Source organism: Corythoichthys intestinalis, chromosome 1, assembly GCF_030265065.1.
Source record: "Corythoichthys intestinalis isolate RoL2023-P3 chromosome 1, ASM3026506v1, whole genome shotgun sequence".
In the NCBI taxonomy this organism is placed as follows: domain Eukaryota; kingdom Metazoa; phylum Chordata; class Actinopteri; order Syngnathiformes; family Syngnathidae; genus Corythoichthys; species Corythoichthys intestinalis.
This window is the reverse complement of record NC_080395.1, coordinates 61026300-61052443: the sequence shown is the minus strand read 5'-3', so window position 1 is coordinate 61052443 and position 26144 is coordinate 61026300. Positions and strand designations below refer to the sequence as shown.

Sequence of the window (26144 nt, the reverse complement as noted above, 5' to 3'; positions counted from 1 at the left end):
TACTTTTATTACTAAATATTCAGTGCATTTCTATCTTTTGTTTTGATGTTATTTCATTTCAGTTGTGGGATTATCTTGTATATACTAGTACATCTGTGGGTAGCATAATCAAAAGGCACATTGTAATCTAAAAATCTTCTTTAAAATAGGATTTCACGCATGAGAAGACTAAGTCAAAGACAAAGTTTTTTTGATTCGAAACACATGAAGCCTACATGAATTTCAAAACTTTTTTCACTGTTATTTAATTTACACAGCGTGCAATTTGATAACAAAATGAAATCTTCAAGTGGGTATGATAATAATTAGCGATATTCCAATCCGATCACGTGATCGGAAATCGGGCCGATCGTGCCATTTTTCAGAGGATCGGTTCGGGTTAAAAGGATCGGGTTTGGCTTTTTAATTAAAAAAAATATAATTGTTTCTTTGCCTCATGCTCGCACAACCTCTCACTCTCTCTCCTGCTGCTTTTCTTGCTCCCAAAGCCTATGCTTTTTAAAGTTAACGATGAGTGACAGCTTTGAATCTTTGATCTTGCCAGAGAAGCTTGGGAGCAGTGTTGTTTTTGGCAGCCATTTAAATTTTTTTCTTGGTCTTTTTTTGGACGAAAATACTTATTAGTCTTAGTCATATTTCAGTCATTTCAAAATGTGTTCGTCTTCGTCTAGTTTTAGTAGACAATTCCCAAAATGTTTTCGTTTATAAACTTCAAAAGTTTTAGTCCATGAATAAATAAGTAAATAGATAAAATGTTTCCAACAATTTCAAATGAACATGACAGACAAGCACATAACTGTAGAGTCTACAAGGACTTCACCATTTTCATGATGATAATACACACTCAGCAGGAAAACAGAATATTATTTGCAATTAAATAAACTCACCTGGATGCTACGAACTGTATGTAAAGTGTTTTCAAAGAATTTAAGAAGGCACCGAGACACCGCGCTAAATGCTAATGCTAGCGCGAGTGCAATGCTAATGCCACAAATGAGTATAGTGTGTGATAATCACTCAGCACAGACCTTTAAAGGCTAAGGCAACATTGCATAGCCAAGATAAGAAAACAAAACTTACCAAGCAGCACCTGACACATGAACCTGGAATGGGCACACGCTTAAGCTTTTATGTAGGAGCCTAAATAATGGTTTTTGGGAAATTATTCATGTTAATTGTAATTTATTTATTTGAATTTTATGAATACAAGCTCATGACGTCATGCTTGAGGAAGGAGCTGTGTGTGCGGACAGTTGCGCTAAGGCAGACGTCCAAAGTCCGGCCCGGGGGCCACATGCGGCCCCTGTTCATCCGGCCCCCAGCCTCTGTCATAAAATCAATTACGTCTGGCCCGCACACAGACTTAATAAATTGGTCAACAGTACTGCTACCAGCATATGAAGTAGCTTACACACTAAATGCTGGTTCTCATTTACCCACCAAAAGGAAGCAGCACTCTCAGAAACATTACCCCATGTGACCCTTAACTCCCAATTTTCTAAAATGGTGACAATTAGCACAAAAAAGAAAGCTGACTGCTACGGCCGACGCTTCAGGGATAGGTGGAAAATGGACTATTTCTTCACTAAAATACGCAACAACTGTGTCTTCCTCATTTGCAAAGAGACAGTCGCTGTTTTTAAAGAGTTCAATGTGAGGCGATATTACCAAATGAGACGCTGACATGTATGACAAGATTACAGGGAAGATACATAGCGAGAAATTAAAGCAACTTGAAGCTAGTTTAATTTCACAGCAGCAGTATATCGCAAGAACCCGAGAATCGAAAGAGAACGCCACAAAGGCTGGCTGCGAGATTGTTGATATTATTAATTAAAAAAAATAATAAAGCAAATGTGACACACAGAATGGCTTGATAAAATTTGCTTAAATATATTGTTCTATGTAAAGGACGTAAACCAAGGTCGGCCCCCCACATTTTTACCACACCAAATCTGGCCCCCTTTGCAAAAAGTTTGGACACCCCTGCGCTAAGGCATAAAGAAGAGAGCCACAGTTTTTTGACCTCTCTCTTTACTCTCTCGATAACTTTCTATATTTGTATATTTAACATTCAAAGTGGATAATTTTATATTTCCTCAATATTCTCTCAGTTTGCTCTTTTGTTTACGTTTTAAATATCGCTCTGTGGAGTCGCTTTTTGTTGTAATAAAGGAACAAACTCAATGCGAGCAGTGAGGTTTTTTTTTTTTTTTTGCCGCTGTCCAGCGTGCTTGTGAGGAAAACGAGCAAAGAGAGCGTCGAGCTGGGCCTTTTTACGTTTTGGAACCTACACTGTGTGTGGGGCGAGGTAGTGGGGTGGGGGGGGGTGCTGCACGTCACATGAGTGACACAAACAAACGTTGCTAAATGCGTTCTACTCAGTGTGTAAGTGAGGCTTTCTCAGCAGTGTGAGTGGGTTTGAGTGGACTGACTCAATGAAGCATCTAATAAAGACAAGCATTTTTTAAGTTATTCTTGTTTAAAAATAATTCAGTGGGACAGTAACGTGTTTAAAATGACATGTTTTTTTGTTTGTTTGTTTTTTCTCTCCGGTATCGAATTGGGACTCTGTATTGGCAGATTCTCAAAATCAGGTGACTCGGACTCTGGTGGAAAAATATGTGATCGAGACATCCTTAGTTACGATAGCATAATAGTAACCAGTAACCTCTCTCGGTATATTGGCATTTCACTATTTGGTCCAACCTGACACAGTGTACAGTATTTGGTCTTTTTGAGTTACGACTCAATAAAGCAAAAACAGGACAAAAGTCCTTCAATACACATCAAATTGAATTCTAGTCCTTACTAAAACTGTACTTAAAGTAAGCAATACAGGAAAGATATACCAGGCTGGCTGTACAAGCAAATTAAAATTTAAAACAGTAAAACTCTTAAGGTGAGCATTCAAAAGAGCAGTATACTGTTAACAAGTCTAGAACAAGAATTCTTATACTAACACAAACCGAAATATATAGTAATGTAGTAACCAGGCTGGAGTAAGAAACTAACAATGTCCCTCAAAGCACAATTTTTAAAGAGCAAACCATTTCAACATTTATCTAAAAGTCATTCCTATGAAATGCTTTATTCAAACTTTAGTTCAATGAATATTTTCACGTTTGCTGTTCACAAAGATCATGTGCAGAGTTTCTTGAAACAGTCAAGTTCACAATAAAAGAGAAGATTTTTCCACCTGCCTTTTTGTTAATCATTTCATAAAATTCTTAACGTTCAGCCAAAATATGAAGTCAATGAACTATCGTTCTCACATGAATGGTGAGTCCCAGCTGAGCCCCATCTATAATATGCATATTATATTTTCATAATATAATTTTTATTATAATAGTGTTCTAAATACAGTTATTCCAAAATCCTTTCGATAAGTGATAACATAACTTGTTTGAATAATTAATATGTTTATTTCATCACCTGGTATGATAGTGTTCTAAATGCAGCTTGTCCAAAAGCCTTTCGAAAAGTGATAAAATAACTGTTGATGAATGATTTATATGTTAATTTCTTCACCTGAGAGATTAGAAGGGCTGTAAGGAAAGGGAAAAAAAAACTCACTGGCTATACATAAAATGTGCAGCGGGAATCATTGATCTTCCTGACAGGAATGCAATTATAATTTAGCAATTCAAATGTTTCATAATAATGTCAAGTCACATTTATTTATACAACCCCTAATCCCAACACGTTTCAAAAGGCCTGGAGTTGTCAAACCGTTCCAACATCCCCTGATCTGAAGGAAAACACCCTAAAGGGGAAAATAGGAAACCTTTGGAAGTGCCACAGAGGGAGGATCCACCCTCCAGGCTGCAATGCGAGTCGTCGTTTAGAGAGGAACAGACAAAAGTCCAAAATTCTCCTCTTTAGTTTTCCCTGCATCATACAAAATATTAGATCATAGGATTAGATTTAAAGGATTTCATCTGAATAATATTTGATTCAAATTAATTTTATTTTTTTTCCAGGCCCTGTAATTATATACAATATATAACAAAAAAAATAGAACAACATAACCGAACGGAAGAAAATTTGCTTGTTATGCTTTACCAACTGAACTGTCACTCTTCAATCTTCAGACAGGATTGTTCAAGTTTTCAAATGAAGAATTCTTCATTCAGCCTCTGGAAAAGTCGTATGATGAGCCTTCAGCACCACAAGCCCACGCGATCTTCAAGCGCCATGCTCCCTTCCCGTCATGGAGTCCACTTGTGCAGCCCATTTCAGGAAGACAAGTGGTCAACGGTTCCTGTGGGGTCAAAAGTAATTGTCCTCTTTCTTCTCCCGTTGCCCATACATCACATCAAATGACAGGTTTTCCAGGACATTAAACATAACAATGCAGATAGATTGATGGGTCAACACTTAAAGTGCGTATGACACCAAAAAGCATGTTTATTTCATATTTCACGCGGTGTTTTATGCTGCTGAATGAAATGGAGCGCTTGGATGCGTGTGGAAGCGATCGTGTTATATATTCAAATTTTGAATCCCTCGCCATGCAAATGAGTTCCCGCTTCAGTCTCGGGTATAGACCCTACTCACCGACGTCACAGAATGACGTGTCGCTGTATCCGGCCGCCATATTGTCCGTCTCTGTTTAGCCCTATTCTCAATGGTTTCAATTAGTCATTCAGTTTATAGTGCAATTCATGGAAGTCCCGGTGCTTTCAGACGCTGTAAACTCATTGGATGCGTTGCATAAAAGGCGTTATGTGGAAAAGCTTCAGTATCCATTCATATCCATATCATATCAGCTGATAACTATCCATTCGCCAGATCCATATTCGATGCCTAAATCGATATTTTTCGACCCGCTGTCTTCGCCCTCGCTGCCTGACATCTGCTACCCTGATATCTACAACTATCTTGTCCACACAAAATCAGCCTATTCTCACGAAAGTTTGAAAAACTTTAAGAGCAGCACTCTAAGCAACATTATCCTGTGTGATTTCTAAAATGGCGACAATCAAAAAAAAAAAAAAAAAGTTGACTGTGATGGCCGACGCTTCAAGGATAGGTGGATATTGGACTATTTCTTCAATAAAACACGCAACAACTGTGTCTGCCTCATTTCCAAATAGACAGTCGCTGTTTTTAAAAAGTTCGATGTGACGCGATAATACTACCAAACAAGACACGCTGACATGTACGACATTACAGGGAAGATACGCAGCGAGAAATTATAGCAACTTGAAGCTAATTTAATTTCACAGCAGCAGTATTTCGAAATTGTTGAAATTATGAATTAAAAAAAAAAAAATAAAGCTAATGTGACACACAGAAGGGCTTGCTAAAATTTCTTTAAATGTATTGTTCTACGTAGATCAGTACGTAGTCACTACGTAGCCCCCCACATTTTTACCTCACCAAATCCGGCCCCCTTTGCAAAAAGTTTGGACACCCCTGTTTAACCAATGATCCGTAGACGAGGCCAGCTTCTTTCACTTGTTACCAGCTAAATATTATTCAAAAAATAAAGATGGTGGAAGAAATAAGCACCTTGAATTTGAAACGGTATGTTGTCGGCGATTAGCCTAGCAATGATCTTAATTGTGGTTGTCAGCCCAAAACCCTCTAAATATATATTAAATGCATCTTACAAGATACAAAATGACTACTACATAATCTGTGGTAATCGTTTGGAGCCCAGTTTTCTCGTCGTATTGCAGCAGTCCATCTCGCTCTCCTCTCCGGGTCTCTCGGAATACGGTAGAACCTCAAGTCTCACCATCAATCTTCTCTGTTATTGCAACCGACCGCCACACACGCCTTCACCATTTTGATTATTAATGTTAACGAGCAGAAAACACGCCATAATAGGCGGAATTTACGTAGCGGTAATGCATCAACAACGAGTTGACGGACAATATGGCGCGGGGGCGTGGTTGTGACGTCATGTGAGTAGGGTCTATTGGACGAATGCGAATGTGACGTCACCTGGGTCTGCATCTCACAATACAGCATTGCTTTATAGCAGAGGTCACGGAACCGCGGACCTCGGTCCGGTTCCGGACCCCCAAGCCGTCTGGACCGGATCTCAAGCTGTCCTGGACTAATACACGTTGCAACAACAAAAATCATTTTTTTCTGCGGATTTGGAGAGCGGAGTTGGGCAACAAACAAAAACCTTAGAGGTGACGTGCGTGAGCCAGCCAATGGGAGTGAAGCATTTGAAAGTTATTTTTAGAACAGCATGTCTCACACTCGCTTTCCAGACTCCGCGGAGTGACAACCAAAAACTGAGCCGAATGAAGTTGGAGGAACAGGCGAAAAGGTACGGCAAATGGCGTGCTCAAAACTACGCAAGACTGATGCAGAAAAGGGAGTGTTTAAGGAGGAGTAGACCAACACATTTTTGTTCATTTTACCTGGCGGCAGCACAAGACCGCTATCATGCCCCATCTGTTCAGAGACGGTGTTCTGCCAAAAGCTGCTACATCGGCGAAACGTCTACATTAGTCGAATTTGACACCCAAAGTAATACTGTTCGCTCTAAACTTGTTTTGTTTGGATGCATACAGGCAGAACGTATTAAAAATGCCTTAAGAAAATACTGAAATGCAGTTATACCACATAAGGATGGTTTCAATACGCTACGTGACTAATGTGGTCAACTGCTTCAAAGCTAACACAAAAAACCACAATGGTTAAAAGTATGAGAGGGTAATACATGCAAAAAGTATTTTTGAGGCAATGAAAAGGTTCTAAAAAACTAAATAAAAACAAAAATAGTGAGTACTTGCCGCTTCTGACCGATGTGCGCATGCGTGCGGATGCTTGCGCAGGCGCGCTGAGCATTGTGTTGACGTTTAGTAATGAATGGCTGAACAACGGTAGTGCTTGTAAAAAGCAGCAATATGAAAAGGCACTATGAGACGAAGCACGCAGCTTTTTCGCAAAGTTTCCATATGAACTCTGCCATCCGTTCTCAAAAAATATCGGAATTAAGGGCTCAATATGATCGCTTTATTATTTATTACTAATTAATTATTATTAAATATTATTTATTACTTACTATAAATTTATTTTTGTATATTTTTTTTTACATTTTTGAATATTGTAATTATCAGCATGGCCACGTAAAGATACGTTTGTATTTTTTGGAAAAAAAGAAGCATTAAAAATATTTCCGGACCCGAGATTGTTGTAATTTTTTAATTTCGGACCCATAGGATTTTTTATTCATGGCCCCTGCTTTATAGCATGCAGATGGATTGCGGATTCAGCTAATTTTGCGGATGAATTCGTTTATTTTGCGCTTCACGCCAGCCAAACGGCTGCAGAAAATTGTTGTTGCACCAGGGATAGGCGTGTGAGCCTTGTTGGGTTTAAAAAGGTTACTGTTCACCACGGATATTGGCCAAAACAAGCCCTACTACTGTGGGACCATTGGACTTACGAGCAAATGAGTAAACATCGTATTTTGTATTATGTCAAATACTGGGGTCATGGCACACGCTTTAATATGGAGGTGGCTTGCATTCTGTGGCTGATTGTCCACTGAGAATGCCACTTGGCCAATGACTGGCTGCTTGTTTGCATACACCACTCTAAACTCGGATTATTGCCCTCTTCGTGTGCCCGTTGTTCTGTCAAAATTTCAACCCCATCAGAAATAGCAACTTTGTGTTAAAAATGGCCGCGAATACAGCGATTACAAAGTAAACACTACAAACTTTCTTTAAATAAAGTACTATATACTTACGTTTGATCATTGACGGACATGTAGACAAGTTCTCCTCAGACACATCCTGCCATGTTAGATGAAGAATGCATGCCGCTCTCTAACTGTTTAAGTCTTTGCCGTGTAGTAAAGCATTATTTTACGCCATATTGGTGTTGACCATGTGGCAGCTACGCGCTCCTTCAACGTCGGCTGGTTTGTCCGGCGGTACTCTCTAGCTGCTTCCCCGGCAAGTTCTCCTGTCCGTAGCAAGGGAACAAGCTGTAACTTGGTCGCCGCCGGGCGGGTTGCCAATCGGCAAAGACAATCGACAACCCCGCCGCAGTGTGATATGATCCGGGCTAGGTTTGTGTGATTTTTTTTGGTTTTTGCTTCAAAAAGCGAAAATAAGACTTTGAGACGTCACTCGGTCCGAGTTAGCATGTCGGCTAGCTGTCACGCCTCTTGGTTTGTTTACATTTTCCGAAGCCGGGGCAGGGAAATGACAAAAGCCTTACTAACTACGGTGGCATAAAATATTGTTTGGCAGGTGCGACAGTAAAGGTGAAGTCGACAGTTTTGACCATTACGGAGTAATTTTGCCATGTCGTACTGAACAAATGCATTTTTATTATTTCATATTCCATATAGCACAAAACTGTTATTTGTCATGACCATACCATTTACTTAGCAATTGGGGAAAAATACATTGATAAAAGAATATCCTGTAAAAATATTGGAGTAGAGAGACTGAAACGATGACATTTTGCGTCTCTCTTGGTCTCATTTTCCTCGTTCTGAATAATTCCCCCTCAATGGACTAAATTCTAATCCCCCTAAATGGGCTAAATACTAAATGAGATGAAACCATGACCCTGCCGACGTCATCCTCCTGTTGGCAACGCTAGAGCCCTATATTGGTACGTAGGCGTGGCCTCGCGGCGGATTAAAAGACTAATTTCTCGTCATCTGGGCGTTCCCAAATTGTTGTATTTAGTCGAAACGTCTCAAAATGTGATTCTAATTCACATAATAATGCTATTTAAGACTTTTTTTTTTTATTATCCTTTCGTACGCACTTTAACGTAACAGGTGCTTTTCATTTGAAATACAGCCTTGCCGACTTTAGGTGATCGATGGAGTAGTACATGTAGGATTGGCCTTGAATTTATTTAATATTTTACAAACATATTGAAAATTCTTCAAGTCAGAGATTTGCTTGAATATACTGCGGTGAGTCTGACTTATTTTTCAATATAATTCCTTCTGTCACCGTGCTGTTTTTCATGCTTTTTCAACATCTTCTATAAATCCCTTCTGACATTTGCCCTGACAAACACACTCATGTTTTGTGGTTTTTTTCTCCTCCCTTGCTGTAGGGACTAAAATGGGTCAGTTTTGTTTTTGGAATGTAGCAGGTTTAAAGAAAAATATTTCATTAATGAATCTATCTTCTTTGTGGGTCACTTCAAAAAATAATAATAATAATAGGAATTCAACAGTTTAATTGAGGATTGGCAAATATACCGTATTTTTTAATGGAATTTAAAACTAAACTATGTTGATGGCTCTGTTTAAACCATCCTCTGACAAGTGTGGGTTTGGAGTCTCCAATATTGAATCCATCCTTCTCCAAATTCTACTTTTAAATCGTTAGCAGTAATAAATGTCTGTGTTTATGTTACTGGTTGCTTTCTCAGTGCATCAGTAAATTGCAAATTTACTTTAGAAATGGATCATCTCAATATATGTGGATATATAATAGATATTCCTGAATTAAAGACTTTTGTTTTTATGCAAATAGGTTATACTGCACTTGTTGATGTGGTCATCAGCAATGCCCCACCATTCTTTCCAATAATCCTTTTTCATCAAGGGTTCAACAACAAGGCAATAACTTCATAGTACTGTATGCCAATGAGGCATCCATTTATTGTGGGTGATCCATTATTTACTCGCCGTAAAGTTGTTTAACAATACATTCAGTTTACTCATACAAGCATGGGGAAAGAAAATGCCAATTCCACACATGCTGCATTCGAACATTTAGAAATTTAAAACAGATATCTAATGATCATTGAGGGTATTCCCCCTTTACTTTCTGGAGGTAGGTCTCTCTCATTCTTCCTTCAAACTTTCTCACATCTTGGTCCAAAATGTGAATATATTTTCCACACCATCCTGAGATTGCTGCTTCTCTTGAAGTTGTAAGTAGACGGCACTTAGCTCATGATTCCACGGAGTCTTTAGTCATGCAGAAGTTAACCAGTCTATGTTGTGCATTGTGCCTGTTCAGTGGTTGCTCTGTTTCTCCAATATACAAATCTTTAAATCGTTCACAACTGTTGACAGTGTACAACAGATTTGTTTTTCTGTTCATGAGTCATTACCAGGTTTGTCTTACATGTACGTTTGCTACGATGGAGGATAGCACAATGTTTTTGTCTGTAAAATGTTCCCATAATTTGAAATATGGGGTTCAAAGTACTTGAAACACATATTGTTATTCTCTTTTAGCGTAGTGCCATTATATAAAACCGCAGTCAAAATGTGTTGATTGGATTGATTAAAATTTTGAATTGCAAGTGCATTGATGTATTATAACTGAATGTGTAAAATGAGGACAGGTTATACTGTATATTATCACTAGAAAGGGTGAGTAGCAAATTAAAAGCAGTCTTGTTTATACTAGTATGCTGTATCTGTAGATTCCCATCAGAGGTTGGAAGAAATTGAGAGAAACAGGGAACGCTGGGAGCAGCGGCAGAACAGGAGGAAGAAGAGGATCCATCAACGCTCCATCAGCAAAGAAAAGTGGGTGGAAACCCTGGTGGTGGCTGACCCTAAAATGGTGGAATACCACAGCAGCAAAGGTGTTGAAAACTACATACTTGCTGTTATGAACATTGTAAGTACAAAACCAAAATATAACGGTTTAACACATTAGTTTTGTGTTCCTAACATCATTCATCAATTTTCGAGTCTCACTGTTTATATATAATGCGAAGTCAATTCACCACCTGTCAATGTAGGGTCTTTCAAATACAGTTTATACTGAAAGAGGTGGGAGGTCTTGGAGCTGGAGCAAGCAGCCATTCATTTGAATCAGTATGCAGACTCTTGACATTAATTTGAGACATCCTTTTAGCCAGGGGTAAACCAGCGCGTGTTACACGTTTGCATTTATAGTGTGTCAAGTGTGCTAATTAAGTGTGGCTCATTTTGCAGTTGTGCTACCCAAAGCACAGCTGCATTAATGACAGAAATATGTACTAGTACCTTAATTTTTAGATAAAGCACTTAACCCCCCCCCCCCCAGAAAAAATGCACTTTATAATCCAGTGTGCAAAATTTATGGTATTTATGGATTCTGGTTGTGCTTAATGACATCATACCTATTTTGTTAGAGCCAGGGGTGAAAGTGGCTAGAATGTCTTGCTGGAACTCCCTGACATAAACGTCGCGACAGTCATGATTTTTTTTATTTTTATTTTTTTTTGGGGGGGGGGGGGTCAAACCTCCTAAAACTACAGAAATGCAAAGAAAACTGCTTTTCGTAGTTATGCCTAAAACACACAACAAAACACAACATGCTTTGCATTAGGCCGCTACTACATTACACTTACTGTAACAAGGCATACTGAACATGGTAAACTGATTTTCATTCAAAAGTTTTTCAGTGATGTGCAAAACAACAGTTAACAAAAATGCAACGAAGAGAGCCGCAAAATGTCATTGTTTCAGTCTCTCTACTCCAATATTTTTACAGGATTTTCTTTTTATCCAAGTATTTTCCCCAATAGTTATATAAATGGCTTGAGAAGGACCAGTCAGCTCGTCGAGGGGGAACTATTCACATCGAGGAAAACGCAATGAAGAGAGCTGCAAAATGGCATTGTTTCTGTCTCTTTACTTCAATATTTTTACAGGATATTCTTTTTATACAAGTATTTTCCCCAATTGCTAAATAAACGGCATGGTCATGACAAATAACAGTCTTGTGCTAAATGGAATATGAAATAATAAAAATGTATTTATTCAGTACGACATGGCAAAATTACTCCATAATGGTCAAAACTGTCGACTTCACCTTTACTGTCGCACCTGCCAAACAATATTTTATGCCACCTCCCGAATGATATTTTATGACACCTAAATCGGACATATGTCATTTCCCTTCCCCGGCTTCGGAGAATGTAAACAAACCAAAAGGCGTGACAGCTAGCCGACATGCTAACCCGAACCGAGTGATGTTTCAAAGTCTTCGAAGCGGAAAATCACACATAACTGGCCTCAATTATTTGACATGACGACTGGTTTGTCGATTGTTTTCGCGGATCGGCAAACCGCCCGGCGGAGAGCAGTTTACAGTTCGTTCCCCGGAGGAGGGTGGCTGCAGTTGTTGTGCAGCTAGCGTGCTGCTAATGTGCAGGAGGAGAGCTTTTTACATGTCTATCAATGATCAAACGTAAGTAGTCCTTTATTTAAAGAAAGTTTGTAGTGTTTACTTTGTAATCGCTGTATTCGTATTTGACATAATACAAAACAAGATGTTTACTCACTTCCTCGTAAGTCCAATGGTCCCACAGTAAATATCGACGGTGAATGGGAACCTTTTGAAACTCCAAAAAGGCGCATACGCTTCTCCCTCATACAGAATGATTTTTCTGCAGCCGATTGGCTGGCGTGATGCGAAAAATAAACGTATTAATCCACAAAATCAGCTGAATCCTTCGTCCTCATCAGTGTTGTCACGGATTACTTAAAAAAGTAATTGAATTACTGATTACTGATTACACCTCAAAAAAGTAATCTAGTTACTTTACTGATTACTTTATTATCAAAGTAACTAAGTTACTTTAAAAGTAACTTATCAGTTACTTTTTACCAATTTTTCTCCTTTTGCTGCCTCAACATAAAAATAACAGAAAAATTTCATCACGTGTAATTGAGTTTTTCACATAAGGCTTAATCTTTGAGTTAGCGGGGGTTTAATGAGTTGATGGAGTTGATTTCAACCACCATTGACTTGCCCTAGCTTAGCCATCCCGGAGCCTTGAAACTAACAAATAACTGACAAACTGCACGAAATTTGTTTAAATAAAGTCCAATGACTAATTAAATCCCAGCTAACTCCAAGATGAAGCCCAATGTAAAAAATTCTGAATTTCCCCTTTGAAATAAAGACCTAGCCATTAAAATGTTGTCTATAAAAGTTGTAAAGCAATAAAACAACAACAATTTATGAAATGAACAAAAATCCTTCAACGTACAGTTTTCATAATGGGTCAAAATCATTTTTCGAACAGATCATGTGACTAGCACCTTGAGACTATCCTTTGCTTTGCTTAGCAAACTACACCAGAGGAGGCAAGATGGATATTTAGAATTTCTTTAAACCTAAGCTTTCAAATGCTACCAACAACAACTTCAACAGCTGATTGAACTCGAACAGTATCAAGATGTGTGTATTTGATACACTGCCAATGGGTTTTCCCATTGGCAGTGTATCAAATACTTGTTCTCCCCACTGTACAGTATTGGCCAAAAGTTTGGAGACACCTCAAAGGTGGATACTTTGAAGAATGTAGAATACAAAACCTGTTTTCAGTTTTTTCACTTTTTTTGCCATTCCACATGTTCGTTCATAGTTTTGATGTTTTCAGTGAGAATTTACAATAGCAGTGAAAATATATAAAAACGCAAAAATTATGAAGTGTGTCCAAACTTTTGACTTTCGTTTCAGTCTTCAACATTGTTCTCCCCGCAGTCCCAAAAATGTAAAACTCCGCCTACGATTACAAACCCTAACTATAAAATGTACATAATTACACATATTATAAAGGCTAGTTGCTGGCTGTCTCATTACCTGTCGACTTGTTTTGAGTTTTTTTCACGACGCGTTGTGCTGTAATTCCAGGTGCTTCCTTGTTGAATTGGATGTCGAGTATATAGCGGTCGACAGTCCATCTGAGCCAGCGCAGAGTTTGCAACACACGGAGATATTTTTGTCATCTTTACTGGACGGATATGTGAAGTAATGGCTGTATCTCCAGTGAGCAAATGCAGCTGTTTGTTGTATCTCTCCGGCTCCTTTACTGTTAGCATCCTGATAGGTAGCCAGGCTATGTGGCAGACGGCGCGCATACAGCATGGTACTGCACGTGACCCGTTTTTTTCCAATGAGAAAACGTGAGATGTGATGTCACTCCCAAACTCAAATGCGGTATTTTCTATTCAAATGCTCTTCGTACATGACTACAGTATTCTTCATTCTACATACAGCATGAGGCAAAAACAAAATAGTAACGCACAGTTACTGAGGAAACTAACTTTAATCAGATTACTGGCTTGGAAAAACTAACGCGTTAGATTGCTCGTTACTGAAAGAAAGTAATCAGATTACAGTAACGCGTTACTAACAACACTGGTCCTCATATACAACAGTACGCTGTATAGTGAAGAGGGCGTCTTCTACCATACACATCACAGCGCCCTCCTCCTCAATGCAAGACCGAAGCCGGAAGTCACTCATTTTCATGGAGCGGGATTCAAAAAACTAAATAAATATAGCGATCGCTTCCACACACATCCAAGCGGTCCATATCATTCAGGAGCATAAAATACCACGTGTATTATGAAATAAACATGCTTTTTCGTGTCACGTGCACTTCAATGTAGGGTGGCGTGGCTCAGTGGTAGAGTAGTTGTCCCCCAACCCTGAGGTTGTGGGTTCGATTCTCTGCTCCTGATGAACTCGCCTGAGTATCCTAGAGCAAGAGAAAAGCGCTTTGAGCTCCTTGAAAAGTGGAAAAGCGCTATTCAAGTATGACACCATTTCTGGGGTCAGGCATTATAACATGGAAGATGAAAACAAAATAAATCTCTTTAACTTGTTCCTTTCTCATAAGATCTGATTAATTTTCCTTTGCATTGCGTTTTTTTTTTCGCATTAATTCAACAAGCTTGTTTTTTTTTTGTTTTTGTTTTTGTTTTTTTTTTGTCCTGGAAACATTTGCATTTAAACCAGCCAGAGCTAACTAGCCATGCTAATCACATGTCAGTATGTCAACCAATTGTGAACGGACAACTGGAGTCCATGCTGGGTGGTTTGCATGTGCACATCGGCGCGAGTCGAGTCTCTCGTCGGACTCATCAGATACACACGCTGGGAGAATTCCGTGCCGTCCGTGGAATAAATAAATATGGTAATCAGTATCTGTGGAAACGGATGACGCTACACAAGCACTTCATGAGGCTTGTTGTTAACACTGGTGTATGTAAAAATCTAACGTTGGTAGATTGTTTTCCTCTTGGAGATGCGTGTGTGGGAGCTTGGCAGTTTATTTTTTTTTAACATGGAGGTTTGACAGATGCAGTCATATTTTCGAGATCAAAGCACTGTTCCGCTCCGTTCCGCCTCCGAATTTTAAGCCCACTTTCACCCCTGGTTGGAGACTAATTTTACACATTCATCATTCATCAAACCCATCAATTAAACAATAAAACAAATAATAAATTTCTCATTCTATTAATACAATGTTAAAAGATGAAGGAGAAATGCAGTTCAGTGATGCACTAATACAGTATCTCTTATAATTAGGTGCACCTTATGCATGAGAAAATATGGTCATACATTATGGTGGGCTCTAAAGTTAGATTTTTGTTTTTCTTACAACATACATTCACAATAGAATAGAATATACTCTTGTCACATTTAATACATGTAAAGGTAACTATAATTCTTAGTTACAGATAGTGGAGTGTATTGCCTCTTATCTGGCGATACGATTCGTATCACGATTCACAGGTCACGATTCGATTCGATCGCGATTAATCCGGATAATATACTCGAAGACGATAATTGCGATATTTGTATATCACTTTAGACAAAACTAATCGAAATGGACAGCATAGGCAGAGACTGACATTTGTTGGTGGGGGGGGGGGGGGGGCGGTGAACATGAAACAAAACAAAAAAAAATCCAACTAAGCATAGGCAGAGAATGACATTCGGGGTGGGGGGGGAACATGAAACAAAAATAATCCCACTATCCATCTTGCCTCCTCAGGTGTAGTTTTGGCTCAGCAAGTTAACGGACCGTGTCTAAGGTACTAGTCACATGATCTGTTCGAAAATTAAGTTTGACCTATTATGAAATACTTTGTAGGATTCTTGTTATTTTCATTCTTTTTTTTTGGTTTGTTTTATTGCTTTACAATTGTTATTGACATCGTTTTACCAGCTAGGTCTTTATTTTAAATTCAAACACATAAGAAAGTTGCAGTGACATTTTTCGGCCACTAGAAGGGGGGCACTGCCCCGCCTGCCTCCCCTCAATCTCAATGTATACGTAAAAGGACATTAATATCAATTTATCCTGAAACCTAATCCAGCACTTAAAATAACATCTATATCAATTTATTCCTGAAACCTCATCCAGCAGTCAAATAAATAAATGTATTTTATTTATGTTTGAGCAACATATGGCTTTCATTATAACATTTTCTCTTTATAGTGCAAACCTGCTTTAGTCCAAGCCAAAATGAGACCAAATTTCAGATGACTAATCCGAGCAAAATGACCAGAAGTACCCTGTCCGCTTTTGCTGAGGTGCCGCCCGCAGCACACAGCCAACAGCAGTGAATGTTACTGTTTACTTTGACTGACGCTGGTCACATAGGTGTGTAAACACCCCAGTAATGGCGGCCAACCACTAGAGGGCGATTTACATAAAGATCTACTCGGATTAGTCTTATGTCATTGTTACTTCAGCAGACAGCAAGGCAATGCTTCTGCGTGCTGCCACCTAATGGGCGGGAGTAGAAGTGCACCCACTGAATTGTTTCTTTCCACCAAAAACACGTCTAGGAATCGAAACAAACGGATTTCAAATTGATACGAGAATTGCGTGACTTAAAATCCCGATATATCCTAGAATGGATTAAAAAATAATAATAACTAGGCCTGCAAGCAGGACTGAACGGGCCCTCGCAATCTAGCGCAACTCGGACAGTGTGCAGGTCAGGGTGGTGGCAGATCGTCCTCTCTAATCATCTCCTTAGAACCTAACATGCTCGAAAGTCGCCCCTTTACATTCACACACCTAAGAGATAAAAACCCCTATTGGCGAGAGTACTACAAAAAAGGAGCGAATAAAGGGTCGTCACGGCAACAGACAGAGACATATGGACATGGGCCGTAAAATAAGTATTTCAAAAGGTCTTGAAACTAAAATGACCAACCTGAAAAGAACTGGACATATATTAGAAAAATAAGTGACTTTCTATTGCCACTAGTTGGCGCTGTAGGGTTGATGCAGATGACCCCTACAGGACCCTTCAGAGTATGACTCAACAAACACGAGATGTTTGGCGCAGATATGTTGTAGAAGTTATGAAGGTGAATATATTTTTTTCCTTGGAGGAGGAGCCTGTTTAGTAAAAAAAGACATTTCCTGTTCCCACTAGGGGGCGCTAGGCCTAATGGGTAATGTTTCAATGCACTCGTGTTAAGGGTGGGATCCCGCACATACATGCCAGATATGAAAAAGATTGAACGTTGTGTTAAGGAGCTATTAGTCTTTTACTGAATTTGTCATTTTGCTGAAAAAATGGCCAACTTTGGCACCACGCCCAGGTCAGACCATGAATGAAAATGCACCATTTTGAAAATTTTAGATCTCCAATGTCTCCTGAATAGTCACACCAATTTTGAAGATGCTCCAACTAACTCCCTCTGTGACAAGGTCTCAAATGTGCACCCTGTTAATTGATAAAAATTTCACATTCGATCCAAACTACCCGATTTCCTGTTGGGTTTGGAATATGGGTTCAAGAGACTTTTTGGAGCAGTTTTGCACAAGGTATCGACTTCACAAATTTCATTGCTCTATGTTAAAAAAAACTAATAGGAAACGCCTTTTTGAAAAATTCAAGGTGGCGCCACTGAGCCATTTTGTTACATTTTTTTGTAACGTCGCAAGATTATCGAAATCCATACAAAGCCGCATGTAAGTGCAAAATTTGGTGAGTTTTCGTGCAAGTTCAGGCCTCCAAATGTAAACTATACTACAAATGGATAAAAATTTCACATTTGATCCAAAATACCCGATTTTCTGTTGGATTTGGAAAATGGGTGCAAGAGACTTTTTGGAGCAGTTTTGCATAAGGTATGGACTCCCCAAATTTCATTGCTCTACGTTGAAAAAACCCAATAGGAAAGGCCTGTTTTAAAACTCCTTTCTGTCGACACTAGTTGGCACTGTAGAGTTGATGCAAATGACCCTCACAAGACCCTTCAGGGTATGACTCTCAACAAGCATGGAAAGTTTGGCGCGGATATGTTGTATAGCTGCTGAGTTATGACTGTTCAAAGTTTTTTGAGAGACAAATTGTTGACGGTCATTTTCACTTTCCTGTTTGGACCCCTCCGCTTCAACGAAACCTCAATATTTTTCATCAGGCACCTGAACACAGGTCTTAAGGCTCCCCTGATGCAGGTTTGAGGTCAACAGATTTTTTTCCCTTGGAGGAGGAACCTGTCTCGTAAAAAAAACAAAACATTTACTGTTCTCACTAGGGGGCGCTAGGCCTAATGGGTAATATTTCAATGCACTTGTGTTAAGGGTGGGATACTGCACATACATGCCTGATATGAAAAAGATTGAACGTTGTGTCAAGGAACTATTAGTCATTTACTGAATTTGTCATTTTGCCGAAAAAATGGCTGACTTTGGCACCACGCCTAGGTCAGACCCGTGAATGAAAACGCACCATTTTAAAAACTTAAGATCTCATATGTCTCCTGAACAGTTTCACCAATTTTGAAGATGATCCAACTAACTCCCTTGGCGAAAAGGTCTCAAATGTGCACCCTGGTTTTGGACAAGGTATTGACTCCCCAAATTTCATCGCTCTACGCTGACAGACCCTAATGTTATTGGCCAATTTTAAAATTTCAAGGGGGCGCCACTGAGCCATTTTGTTACATTTTTTTGCAACGTTGCAAAATTATCGAAATTTACAATTTTGCACACGTATGTGCAAATTTTGGTGACTTTTCGTGCATGTTCAGGCCTCCAAATTGGCCGTTTTCATTTGCCCTGAAAAAAATAAATAAATAAAAAAAATTGTAAAACAATAGGGCCTTCGCACGCTTAGTGCCCGGGCCCTAATAATAACACCACTGGTTATATTCATTTTTTAAAATACAATATTTCTTATTCATTGTCTTAGATTATTGAATGCATCCTACTGAGTACTGATGTTGTTTTTGGTAGCAATTTTAGTTCAACTTTAGTCATCATGATGAAAGTTTCTAAATTTAATCACATCTATTTATTAATGTGATAGTTTTAGCCTTGGTTTACCTCATAAAGTTTGGAGTATAGTTTTAGTTCATTTAAAAATAATGAGTTATAAATAATAAGAACAAAACGAAAGTGAAATGGTATGCAAATGAACTAAAATGTAAATGTGTATATACAGTGCCTTGCAAAAGTATTCGGCCCCCTTGAATCTTGCAACCTTTCGCCACATTTCAGGCTTCAAACATAAAGATATGAAATTTAATTTTTTTGTCAAGAATCAACAACAAGTGGGACACAATCGTGAAGTGGAACAACATTTATTGGATAATTTAAACTTTTTTAACAAATAAAAAACTGAAAAGTGGGGCGTGCAATATTATTCGGCCCCTTTACTTTCAGTGCAGCAAACTCACTCCAGAAGTTCAGTGAGGATCTCTGAATGATCCAATGTACTCCTAAATGACGGATGATGATAAATAGAATCCACCTGTGTGTAATCAAGTCTCCGTATAAATGCACCTGCTCTGTGATAGTCTCAGGGTTCTGTTTAAAGTGCAGAGAGCATTATGAAAACCAAGGAACACACCAGGCAGGTCCGAGATACTGTTGTGGAGAAGTTTAAAGCCGGATTTGGATACAAAAAGATTTCCCAAGCTTTAAACATCTCAAGGAGCACTGTGCAAGCCATCATATTGAAATGGAAGGAGCATCAGACCACTGCAAATCTACCAAGACCCGGTCGTCCTTCCAAACTTTCTTCTCAAACAAGGAGAAAACTGATCAGAGATGCAGCCAAGAGGCCCATGATCACTTTGGATGAACTGCAGAGATCTACAGCTGAGGTGGGAGAGTCTGTCCATAGGACAACAATCAGTCGTACACTGCACAAATCTGGCCTTTATGGAAGAGTGGCAAGAAGAAAGCCATTTCTCAAAGATATCCATAAAAAGTCTCGTTTAAAGTTTGCCACAAGCCACCTGGGAGACACACCAAACATGTGGAAGAAGGTGCTCTGGTCAGATGAAACCAAAATTGAACTTTTTGGCCACAATGCAAAACGATATGTTTGGCGTAAAAGCAACACAGCTCATCACCCTGAACACACCATCCCCACTGTCAAACATGGTGGTGGCAGCATCATGGTTTGGGCCTGCTTTTCTTCAGCAGGGACAGGGAAGATGGTTAAAATTGACGGGAAGATGGATGCAGCCAAATACAGGAACATTCTGGAAGAAAACCTGTTGGTATCTGCACAAGACCTGAGACTGGGACGGAGATTTATCTTCCAACAGGACAATGATCCAAAACATAAAGCCAAATCTACAATGGAATGGTTAAAAAATAAACGTATCCAGGTGTTAGAATGGCCAAGTCAAAGTCCAGACCTGAATCCAATCGAGAATCTGTGGAAAGAGCTGAAGACTGCTGTTCACAAACACTCTCCATCCAACCTCACTGAGCTCGAGCTGTTTTGCAAGGAAGAAAGGGCAAGAATTTCAGTCTCTCGATGTGCAAAACTGATAGAAACATACCCCAAGCGACTTGCAGCTGTAATTGGAGCAAAAGGTGGCGCTACAAAGTATTAACGCAAGGGGGCCGAATAATATTGCACGCCCCACTTTTCAGTTTTTTATTTGTTAAAAAAGTTTAAATTATCCAATAAATTTTGTTCCACTTCACGATTGTGTCCCACTTGTTGTTGATTCTTGACAAAAAATTACAATTTTATATCTTTATGTTTGAAGCCTGAAATGTAGCGAAAGGTTGCAAGGTTCAAGGGGGCCGAATACTTTTGCAAGGCACTGTATATAATATATATAAAATATACATACATACATGTGTATAATGTTGGGGGAGAAATTCCATGTTTCTTCATTCTATAATTTATTAAATTGTAAATGGCTTATTGATTTCACATTTTGCTCATGTTTAATTTAGCCGGATTGGATTCTGAAACCTTACACCTCAGTTCCACATCAAAAAATGACCCACATACTGCAGAACCATTCCGCTGGGCTGGTTTTTAAAGATTATTTTCCCCACATAATATTTAAAGCACAGTAGATTGACGGATTTCAAATTCATCAAAAATAAAAATTACACCTCCTCACACAAAAAAGCATGTGTGTGTGCGTCCGACACACCAAAGTTATCAAAATATCCACCAAAGTGTCCTTGTTTGTCTAAGAATAGTGGCTCACCATGTTTCTTAACATATGGGTTGCTCAAATCTTCAATATGTTTGTACTGCAGTTTTTACTTCTCACCTCAGGTCTCTAGCCTTTTATGGTCATTGTACTACCTCCATGGTTGAGGTTAAGTAAACTGACTCCATTTGCATTCCAGATGGCCACCCAAGATATTTTGCCAAATACAGCACTGCATATGACACTTGTGACAGCAGCTAATTTGAAATACTATCATTAGTCAGAAAGTCATGGAAGAGAATTCACTGACTGATAAGCTTGTTTTTGTCGACAATAATAGAGTGAGGAAGCTTCATTATCCGACATATCCTTTTGTGCTTTGAACCTCCAAGCTGTGTAAGGTTTACATTTCTAAAAACAATCTTGAACAGTGCCAAGCGAGACTTCCTCCCCATCCCCCATTAAATAATGGCATCATCTTCCTCAGTGAGCAGATGTTTCATTGTCTACCTACTTACACTGTAATAAGTTGTTGGCTTAAGAAGAAGTTTGTGTGTTATGCGTGTTTTCCTGCTGATGGACTGCTTAGTGTGAGCCCTGACACACATGCAACACCACACCTCTTAAAAGCAAATGAAGGCTAGATTAAAAGAAAGTGAGTCAAATAAGAGGGTTGGTGAAGTCAAAGGGAACAGTTTAGCATCAAGATGTAGTGCAGATGGACAGCATGTGGCCGGGAGGCTGAAAACCGCGCTTGTTAAAGCAGTGAGCTCCAGCTACTTTTTTGTGTCCATTCAATAGAAGGAAATCGAGCAGTCCACTTCATAATTCGTGTTTAGATGACAGCACAGAGTCCGCGAATCTCACAGTGCCTCTCATGCAAGCTACAATGGAGAAACGCATTTCAAGGAAATTCTGAGTGCAATAATACAACCAGTAAAAGCCAGATTTTTTTCTTTACCAAAATGTGGAATTAAAATAATTGATACACTTTTTTATGTCCAAATATTGCGATGTTCAGCGGGGAAAATGTTTAAGAAATTTTCAAATCAACAAATAAAGAGACTATAAAAAATTTGAACAAAAACAAGCTATACTCTCGTGCTCAGCATTCAATTCTGCCTATTATTAAACGGGCCTACTGTTATTTTGATCTTTTACGGGTCTTTGTAGGGGTCTTGCACTGATTACAGTTATTATGATGCCTGTGCCATGATTTGAAATGCTAGCTTCAGTGAAAGCAGATCATCAAGAAGCAGTATTGCTTTTTTTTTGGTTTTGTTTTTCAATGCACTGTTGTATTGATCGGACTCGGTGGGTGGTGAGTGTTTTGATTTCATAGTAACCTCTTCACAAGGAAAATTTTCAAAGCACTTGTCATCTTTCTGATACATGATATGTGACGCTCAAAAGAGGTTAAAGAAAATGAATCGAGACGTCACACCATAATCATGTGCCATGATTAAACAGCTCCTCTTTGAGCAGTGTTCAAGGCTTCACTTCGGCTTGATGGAATGTAAAGTGGAGCAATCATTGAATATTTATTGTTTATACAAACCTCCTTGCATCCTACTTTAGGATTCCTGTTGTATGGCTTTTTTGACCTTGTTTGATTATTTTGTAGCCTTGAATGTTTCTGCTTTTCAACTTCCGCTTTCAATTTCAAGTACATACAGCAGCATTCGTCCAATGTCCAAGTTTTTTTGGTTTAGGATTAAGAGATTGAGTTTAAGGCACATGTAGGGTAGGGGTAAAAATGCAATATCTGGTCAAAATCTGTTAATACTATTTGTACTGGCTATATTGGTATTGTATGTTGCTTAATCACATTTATGACAACAGGTGGTGCACTAAATTGTACGCCATTCTTTGACATAGCTGCTAACCATGCACAAGCCACGTAAACTGGACCGATCAAATAGCAAATATGAAAAATGAACACAAGGCTAAGGAATTCTTATGCTACTACATTACATAGATGAAAATGTTTTCCATCACAATGAATATGTTTTGCTGCCTTGATAAAGGCAAGTATCGTTGGCATGGAGACTGAAGGTTCCAGTCTAAATGTGCTGATCCAAGCAAAACACACAATGAACGAAACCGTTCATAATAAGTCCATCTTGGTGCCAGCTATATTGAAACATTTAAAGTTGGGAGAAATTCCTTCAATCGAAGTCTGGCGTGCATCATGACAATGATACCGGTTTTGATAGATGCAGATAGAATTTTATGGAAGAGAACACTTTAGTCATGACCATTTTAAGCATTGTTATTACGTCATAAGTGCAATGAAAATACGATCATGATTGTTACAAATTCTTTTAACAAGCTGGAGCCCAACACATTGTATTTTTATTTTCAGGATTCAGGATTATTTTTTTTTTTTAATGATTAGGTAATACTAAAGTCTAGGCAATGCACTTCAACTGTAGTTTCCACATGACACCAAAATGTTATAATTAAATCTGCCATCTCTTACTGTGTTTTATTTCCAGGTAGCAGGTCTTTTTCAAGATCCAAGTATCGGAAACGCTATTAACATTGTCGTGGTTCGACTTATCCTGCTGGAGCAAGATGAGGTAAAAGGCGTTGATTTGGGTTAATAACAATGCTAATTTCACAGAGTAAAAATGTTTACACAAGGCCTCCCATACTTCCTGTCTATCAGAGCAACCTTGCGATAAGTTTTCCTCAAGATGAAAGGCCATTTAAAACAAACAAACTAACTAATAATAATATATATATATATATATATATATATATATATATATATATATATATTTATATATATATATATGTAGAGCGAAAAACACTCAGGGGACTTGAAGTTCTGCATCTGACACCACCAATTTGGCCAAATTTCGAAATTGTCCTATATGCGTGTGTGATACGTCATTGGAAAGCTCATGCTGCATTCCAGAGAAGCGGGAAGTCGGATTTATCCCACTCGGATGGTACCAGTTCCAACCTCAAAGCGTTCCATGCGAATGTAAACCGCAAAGATGGCTGATCGCGAAAAGTTGTTTTTTATTATGTTTATCAAAAGGTATCTTGACCTACAGCAAACCTGCCTTCTCGCAAGCAATTAAATAGTGGAGGGAAAATGGCGGCTGATGTAAATAGCACACACTGTAAACTGCCCTCTTTAGTACATCCTCGCTGAAAGTCAATTTAAAAATCATCTGAAAATTCATTAAGCTAATTCACTGTGAGAACATTTTCTTATTTAACTTCATTATTGTGTCATCAATGTGTTGTCTGAGTCTCTCTTTATTTAACTGATAAAAGTTGTCTGACTACCAGTAGCCATCCTACCGCGGAGTGTCTAGCCCCGGCATAAAATACGTGTTCATTGACAGACACACAATAACACACACTGCACTTGAAGTCACAGAGAAGCGTTCTTTTTATTTTGCACAATAATTAGGTACAGATGAATATATTTTTATAATCGTGTAAATTATATTTTACCATTCATGGTCTGTTGTCTGTTTCCATGGGCATTGCCATTTTGCCCAGTGACGTCAGATTGAAACAACTTGGAAGTTGGGGTAGATATTTTTTCTCTGACTTCACAACTTGGACCTCCCAGTTCGTGAGGCGTTCCAATTATATTTTCTATTTTCCTCGTCGGAGGTCGTAAAACTCTGACTTCCCACTTTTCGGGAATGCTCCATTAAAACTTACATTTTCTGGGGGTGAAAAAAATTGTTGAACAGGAGGGCATTTAAAAAAATTTTTTTTAATTAATTAATTAAACAGTAAAACCCTAACTGGAGGTGAGCGCATGAGAGAGCATAAAGACGCCATGATTTTTCACTAAATATTATCGCGTACTTACTGTTTGGATCCAAAAACTCCATGTAGCATGTATCACCGGGTGTAAAGACACAGCTGTGAATGGCCACAGCCGGATTTTGGGGGAATTTCAATGGTGCAACATGGTAATATAACAAAGGTCGCGATGCAGAAATCGCAGACATCAAAGAGTGGTTGAGATTTTCTTTTTCATTTATTTACCCTTTTAAACGTTTTTTTGAATTTTTCTTTGTTTGGATCTATTATTTATCACCTAACATATCGGGGAAAATGCGACAGTAACAAAAAAATACAATTAAGCGATAGTTATGAGGTAGGTATCCGTGACTTTTTTACAGACACCATTTTTTTCATTGTGACGTAATTTGTTTAAAAGTTTAAAATATGCGAGAGAACACTTTTTTCAAGTCATTTTTTAACGAAATATCAGACATTAATTAATAATTGTAAGCTAAAATGACAGATATTGCGAATAATAAGACGATTACTTGGCTTCTTTTTATGGCTAGGTTGAAACAAAAGCGGTTGCGCGATGTCTGTAAACAGGGGTTTTCAGGGTAAAACGGACAAATTAAAACAATTCAGGAGCTTAATGCGCCATGAATCTGCTATAGCAGCATATAGACATATTGTTCTATCAAACACAACAGTTGTTTTGGCTTAAAATACAGCTGTCTATTGTAAAGAGGGGTGCAAGATCAGAAACTGCTTTTTCAGTCTTGTCTGGGTTTTCTGCCACAAATATATGGTGTAGCGGATGATGTGCATGAGTCTGTGGCAGCAAGTTGGTGTGTCGTGTGTCGGCCACTCGTGTATCTCGTCTCTCTGACCCGAAAAACCGTGCATCAAAGAGTTCCCCTGTGGAACACAACATCCCCTACATTAGTTCCGTGGGTGAATTATGTAGAAGATGCAGTGGTCACTCCAATATTATATATATATTTTAACTTTAATTTACACAGCTGAGAAACGTTTTGTTGTTGTAATGCAAAATAGAAGAATAAAACAAAGTGAAATAGAAATACATACAAATAAACAAAACTAACTGCATAATGTGACGTGGCTCGAAAAGGTCACTCATCTTGATATTGTTGTTTATGAGGACACTAGCTAAAATTGCTACTCCTCTTGTTATTCGCAGATGGATCGGTGTGAAATTATTATTACAAATTTTAGGAATGT

General features: G+C 38.6%; 1 protein-coding gene across 3 annotated transcripts in view; it reads left to right on the top strand.

Annotated features, from left to right (window-relative positions):
* The window catches only part of LOC130922998 (A disintegrin and metalloproteinase with thrombospondin motifs 7), a 136750-nt gene that overhangs the window by 11602 nt on the left and 99004 nt on the right, over positions 1-26144 (top strand). For all 3 annotated transcript variants that reach the window (XM_057848352.1, XM_057848360.1, XM_057848368.1), the window contains exons 3-5: positions 4095-4278; positions 10390-10589; positions 23639-23722. In XM_057848352.1, the coding sequence (XP_057704335.1) occupies positions 4095-4278; positions 10390-10589; positions 23639-23722 (468 nt within the window). The remainder of the gene's footprint in view (positions 1-4094; positions 4279-10389; positions 10590-23638; positions 23723-26144) is intronic.